Genomic DNA, 7,183 nt, shown 5'->3' on the forward strand with positions numbered 1-7,183 from the left:
TTATGTTGATGTCCCAATATTTATGGACCTAACTGTACCTGTAGGCACAGTAAATATCTCCTAAATGTGCACCGTTTGGAGAGGATTTACTTTTAAGTAGCATCCAAATGACCTCACCAGCGCATGCGTGATCAATGGATGGCATTTTGTCCATTGAGAGAGCCTGTGTACTCTGAAGAAAGACCAGGTGGAGATGGAAACCCTGTCAATGGAGACTGCACCGATGGAGGGCTTTGTTTTAAGGGAAGTCTGTCACAATGTGCTAGTATGTGATGTATACTAGCACATTTTTCTGCAGGGGCCCAATTAGTTTTTTTCTGTTTACTACCACCTTAAAGGAGTTGTAAAGTTAGGAAGGTTTTTTTCTCTTCATGCATTCTATGCATGAAGATAAAAAGCCTTCTGTGTGTAGCAGCCTCCCCAGCACCCCTAATACTTACCTGTGCCCCCTCGATGTCCACCAGTCCCTCATCCGTCCTGGGACTCTCACCCCCTGATTGGCTGAGATACAGCTGTGGCCCATGGCTGTCAAAGTTAGTGAGCCAATCAGGAGAGAGGGGGGCGGGACCAAATGGCAGATCCGTGTCTGAGTGGACACAGAGCTGCAGCTCGGGTGCCCCCATAGCAAGCTGCTTGCTGTGGGGGCACTCGACAGGAGGGAGGTGCTAGGAGCTGGAACGAGGGACCCGAGAAGAGGAGGATCCAGGATGAGGGAAGTATAACATGTTTGTTATTTTTATTTTTTAAACAAGGCTTTACAACCACTTTAACATGACATTAAAATAATATTTTCAGTGTACACTCATGAGGCTAATCAGTTATTTTTTCCCCAACTTTCTAGATGCACATCGAAGCAGCAAAGATGCTTTCATTCACAGAAGAGGAGTTCATGAAAGCCCTGGACTGGGGTGTTTCTTAGACTGTGATTGTCATTGTTTGAAACAAGGCCAAAAGGATGTATGCATGTTTATTGTTGTAGTATATGCATCTCACAATTTTCAAGCTTTTTATTTACCTGCAAAGTAAATATGCATTTTTCAATTAGTGTAAAGAAGTCTATAATGGATTTTCATCTATATCTTTTTTGGCTGTGGTTCAAAACATTTGCTGTTTTATGCTTGCCTTATCACATGTTAAATTATGTCAGTTTTACATAGTAATTGTAGTATATTTTAATATATTAAAAGAAGCTCTCGCGCTAGAAGGGAAAACAAACTGTATAAATGTGATAAACATGTAAATATGCTGCAGCCTTAAAATTAAACCAAATATCAAAAAAGTGAAAAATATCTAAACTAGCTGCGCAATACACCCATAAATAAATAAGTGAATGAATAAATAAAGATAATTCATAAAAGTTTTAAAAGTGACAGGAAATAAGCAGGGATTGATAAAATCGTGCACAAAATCAAAAAAATTGCAACTACACAGTCCACATTCAATCCACTGTGATCCGTTAAGTGATTGGTGATCAGGTAGTAAAGTTCCGTGCTGAATACTGGGTCACCATAAAATCCACCACCTCCGTGGGCACCCTTTGACAAAGTTGGGTGTGACGAAACGCGTGAGAGCGTGGCTACACAGCACACCAGAGGAGTGAGCAGAGGTGTTTCCCGAAGGTCCGGCTCGCCAGTGTGGACGTGGTGAGGACTAAGGGACCACCCCAGACCCCTCGTATTTTAACCACTTAAGCCCCGGAAGATTTTACCCCCTTCCTGACCAGGGCCTATTTTGCGATTCGGCACTGCGTGATTTTAACAGACAATTGCGCGGTCGTGCGACGCTGTACCTAAACAAATTTGGCGTCCTTTTTTTCCCACAAAAAGAGATTTCTTTTGGTGGTATTGGATCACCTGTGCGATTTTTTGATCATGCGCTATAAACAAAAAAAGAGCGTCAATTTTGCAAAAATAACAATATTTTTCACATTTTTTTATATGAAATTCCCCCCAAAAAAATTGTAAAAATCAAAATTTTTTAAAATTTTCGGCCAATTTGTTTTATGCTACATATGTTTGGTAAAAAAAATCACAAAAAGCGTATTTTGATTGGTTTGTGCAAAAGTTATCGCGTTTACTAACAAAGGGAAAGATTTTTGTCATTTTTGTTGTTTTTTTTTTTAACGCGTAATGGTGGCGATCTGCGATTTTTTTTTTTTGCTGTACTGCGACATTGCGGCGGACAGATTGGACCCTTGACTGACATTTTTGACACTTTTGGGGTTACCAGTGACATTTCTACAGTAATCAGTGCTATACATATGCACTGTTAATGTAAAATTACACTGGCAGTGAAGGGGTTAACTTTTTTGAGAGGGAGGAGTTATGTGTGTCCCTAGGGGCGTGATTCTAACTGTGATTGGCTGTGGCTTGAGGTGTAGGAACATAGTAGAACCGTATGATCACTATTCCTACACAGGGGAGAATGACAGGCGGCTTGTTTACATCAGCCGCCTGCCTTTCTCCCTCTGCACCGACGATCGCCGAGTGACACGTGCGGGGAAGGGGGGGTCCGTGACCGCGCGGGAGCGCGCCTCCGGGGGCGCACGCACGCTCCCTAGACCCTCACAGGCTAGCGACATAGTACTACGTCGCTCTGCCTGTGAGGGGCTGACTGCCGACGTAAATAGTCGTGCGGCAGTCGGCAAGTGGTTAATATGCGCTGATGACTTTTATACCTTGTGAGTGCAACTTACTTTGGGTTTTTATATTAATAAACACCTAGTTGAAACCGTATTGCACTAGTGGGTCTCTCCTTTTTATTTTATGCATATGGGAGAGGAGGAGTTGGCTTTAGTGAGCAATCCAAGGAGGTTCCCCCTGAATAGAACAGCGGCTCAAACTGCGCTTGTAGCCCTAACCATGAAAATGGGGGGCAACTTTATGGGGTGAGTTGCCAGCTGATGGGAGTGGAATCATGGCGGTGGTGGATTTTACAGTGACCCAATATTCAGCACAGAACTTTACTACCTGATCACCAATCACTTAACTGATTACAGTGGATTGAATGTGGACTTTGTAGTTGCACTTTTTTGTTTTTTGCATGATTTTATCAATCCTGCTTATTTACGGTCACTTTTATATCTTTTATTAATTATTTTTATTTGTTCATTCACTTATTTATTTATGGGTGTATTGCGCAGCTAGTTGAGATATATTTTAAACTTTTTTGATAATTGTAGTATATTGCTGATTTTTTTTTTTTTTTTTTTTACATACAGCTGTAAAAATGGTATGTTAAAATAAACGTTTTTGTACTCACTGTAAAGACCTTTTCTTGGAGTCTATTTAGGGACAAATAAAGTCATATAGTACTGTCGGGAGGTTTAGACACTGGCAAATAAAAAAAACATGTAGGCCAGCACCAAGTCAATTAAACTCTTGGGATATTGATCTGGTCCGTTAGGTAGCAGAGGGGGTTGTTAATCAGTTTCAGCTGCTTTGGTGTTAATGAAATTAACAGGTGCACTAGATGAGCAAAAATGAAATGACCTCCAAAGGAAGAATGGTTTTACAGGCAGAGGACCCTGACATTTTTTCCCCTACTCATCTTTTCTGACTGTTTTTCACTGGTTTTGCATTTGGCTAGGGTCAGTGTCACTACTGGTAACACTGAAATGATGGATGAAGAGAGTAGATGAAGTATGCTTGTTGGAAGAACTCGTATATGTATGTATATATATATATATATATATATATATATATATATAATCTAGAAGAAATTTGGATAGACATAAAGCAACATGGAGTAGATGGTATTTATTTAAATCCACTTTAATTTATAGGGCATTCAGTGATTACAAATGAATGATGGAGAGATTAATGTTATAGACGCTAGTAAAATTTGAACCCAGCACTTTTGACTATAACCTACTTGTTGTGATTGACTGTTTTTTTAGGAGGTAAGGGAGTAAATTTGAGTCTGAAAATATGGGTAGTCTTGGGTCCACCACCAAATTTTATTTATTTATGGGTGTTTTTTTTTTTTTTTTTAGGAAATTAAGCTATGATATAGGGCAGGGCTTCCCAAACTTTTTTGGGCCGAGACTCACTTATGAATACAGATTTTTTTTTTCGGGACCCACTTGCTTGTAATTGAATATTGTAAAGCGCGGCTACAGAATTTATTGGCGCTATATAAATGCAAATAATAATAATATAATATTGCATATTTTTAAAGGGAGGGGGCCAGGGTGGATCCAAACCTCCCAGTGACAGTCAGTCCCTCCAGGGTGGGCCAGGGTGGATCCCCCCTCCCAGTGACAGTCCCCCCAGGGTGGATCCCCTCTCCCAGTGACAGTCAGTCCCCCCAGGGTGGATCCCCCCCCCAGTGACAGTCAGTCCCCCCCAGGGTGGAACCCCCCCTCCTAGTGACAGTCAGTCCCCCCAGGGTGGGCCAGGAACTAGGGTGGATCCCCCCTCCCAGTGACAGGCAGGTCCCATCCCTTCCTGAAGTGGCCTACTGGCCCCCTCCCCCATAGACTTCAGTTTAAACTTGTACCTTGTCCTTGTGTCTCCACTCAGTCTTTCTGGTGCTCCCTGAGTCCGACTCCGTCTCTAACTGACTTCAAGACTTCCTGCTGTGCAGCACTCTCCTCGGCTCCTCTTTGACTGCTGTAAGCATGCGGTCTCATCACAGGCCAGCCACAGTGCCACCCCCAGTCCCTCCTCCAGAGTGAGAGACAGTTCTCTGGACTAGTCCCACCGCCGCGCCAGTTCCACACTCCCTCCCCCAGCCAGCAGCGCGATAATCTACTGGCCGTCGCAGCCCAGGCAGGCATGCCTTCTTTGTAACTTCTGGGCGGCGCTGGCCAGCGGGAGGCGGGACTGTCTGCAGGGAGCGGCGGGCGGCGAGTATGCACTCAGTGGATGATGACATGATGATATATTTGATGGATGGGTGCAGATGGCGGGGCGGAGTCGGAGCGTCAGTGAAGCTCTAGGTCCCGCCCGCCTGACTGCCCCACCTGCCTGCTCGCTCGTAACACAGTGTGTGCGGGTTGCGGTTGATGCCTGGGAAGCTCACTGATCTGACTGCGGACGACTCACTCAGATGCGGCTGGATATGATGCAAAATTATACTGGTCTTTAGGAGCCTGTTGTGTATATGCACTTTTAGGAATTCATGGGGTAGTATCCTTTCCTCGCTGCTCATGTCAAACTCATAAGTTGTCCCAACAGAGAATTAAAGAATATGGGACACTGAGAAACCATTATTGGCAGGGGAACCTAATTTAATAATAGCAAACAACAACACAATAAAGATGCAAATGAAACTGTATTTATATACAGTATCTATAATACAAAAACATCCTAATAGACATACTATGTCCTTATCAAAGCTGACATGGACGGCAAAGATGCACAAATGCGGCGCTTACATCGAGGGCAGCTCTTTGTTAGGCCGAAGCAACAGTCCCACGAACAGGCAGAAAAGAGAGAAAGGCGCCACTCAGTGTAGCAGATGTAAATAATTTTATTGAAACATATTAAAAGCTTACATGGAGGTAAGCGTATATCTTCATAGCTCGGCGTCCTTCCAGGTCTGCGGTGTTTCCATCCCTGAGGCTGGCCAGCAGATGACGCTAGGGGAGAACCAATCATGGGACTAAGTCAGATCGAGGCAACGGTGAAGCGCATACCTCACTGGAAGGCCGCACGAACGTGATGACACGGGGGGAGGCGGTAACCGGTTTCGGAGCATGCGTGAACCGCTCCTTGAGCATGCGGTTCACGCATTCTCTGAAACCGGTTACCGCCCCCCCCCCCCGCGTCATCCCGTTCGTGTGGCCCTCCAGTGAGGTATGCGCTTCACCGCTGCCTCAATCACATTGAGTCCCCTTATTGGTTCTCCCCTAGTGTCATCTCCTGGCCAGCCTCAGGGAAAGACCCTGGAAACACCGCGGACCCGGAAGGACGCCGAGCTATGATAGACGCTTACACCTCCATGTCATTTCTTAATATGTGTTAATAAATTTATTTACATGCTCCACTGAGAGGCGCATTTCTCTCTTTTCTGCATATGCAACAAATAATTTCCATGACTTTTCCAAAACTTTGTTGGTTAAGTTAATTTTCCAACACTTTTCCAGGCCTGGAAAGTGCCATTTTAGAATCCCATGACTTTTCCAGGTTTTTCATGACCATACGAACCCTAAATAAAATCCTTCAAATTGAATATATAAATGCGAGATTATATTGCACATAAAGAAAGGAGTGCATAGGTAGTAACGTCCTTTGTGATAAAGGGTTACCTAAACCACTCACCGCAACAGTCCAAAGTCTTAATAGGTGAACCTAGTGAAGAAATCACGAAACATAGCTTATCTTTACATTTCAGAAAGCACCATAATTGTGATCCTAGTTGCTTGAAGTTAGTTTACAGCTATATCCAAGCTCCACCCCCACTGGAGAGGGACAAATAAGATTAGAGAAATTTCAAAACAAATGTTTTGGCTATATGAATTGAAATCTTATTTATTGTGTATTGTTCTATTTCTGCAATGTATTTATTATGATCACTATGTGCATTTTGTATTTTCTGCATTTTTGTATTTTATCATTATTCTTTTGATTAGTGACCATATTTCACTTCCGCTGTACCCATCTATGTATTCTGCTTTACTTACACCAGGTGAAGGACCGTCATTTGTAGTGACATGGATGGTTGTGTCCATCTAGATGTTCTGTCTTTTGCCTATAACAACCTGAGCTGTCACCTGTAGCGATGCGGTCAGGCATTGTTTATTTACATTATGAAATCTTAGGCAAAATGGCACGGATGGAGGAAGTGATGTATCGGTCTATGGCAAAATGGAGGCCAAAACCAGAAGTGATGTTCCGCAAGTAGACTCTTTATAAGAACCCATCAGGCTGAACACTAGGGGCCCCAGATGATGAGCATTGGCTAGAAACTCGTTGGGCGGAGCCTTTCACGTGACGTCACGCTGCCGTGATTGAGAGTTGTGGCGGTGTTTTACATTCTTTTAAATGCTTGCACACTGATATTACTATTAACGGAATTTTATGACACATTGCCTGTTCTTCTGTGACCATCATGTGGAGAGAACAGAATGTGTGATTGACCTGCAAGATGAGTTTTTAGTCTTATCATCAAGCGATATACCATCTCCTTTCTGGTGAGTTTGCATTGCATGTGGGGTGATAGGAGTTGAACACGTGAG

At 43.4% G+C, this 7,183-nt stretch overlaps 1 protein-coding gene across 1 annotated transcript in view; it reads left to right on the forward strand.

The window, feature by feature from the left end:
* Positions 1-919, forward strand: part of TEX9 (testis expressed 9) — a gene marked incomplete at its 3' end in the record, with an annotated part of 129,874 nt that extends 128,955 nt beyond the window's left edge. Inside the window, exon 12 of the mRNA XM_082254930.1 lies at positions 842-919. Coding sequence (XP_082111056.1) covers positions 842-919 — 78 coding nt within the window. The remainder of the gene's footprint in view (positions 1-841) is intronic.
* Between the last annotated feature and the right edge of the window lie 6,264 nt (positions 920-7,183).

Source organism: Pelophylax lessonae (assembly GCF_965119305.1).
Source record: "Pelophylax lessonae genome assembly, chromosome: 4".
In the NCBI taxonomy this organism is placed as follows: Eukaryota; Metazoa; Chordata; class Amphibia; order Anura; family Ranidae; genus Pelophylax; species Pelophylax lessonae.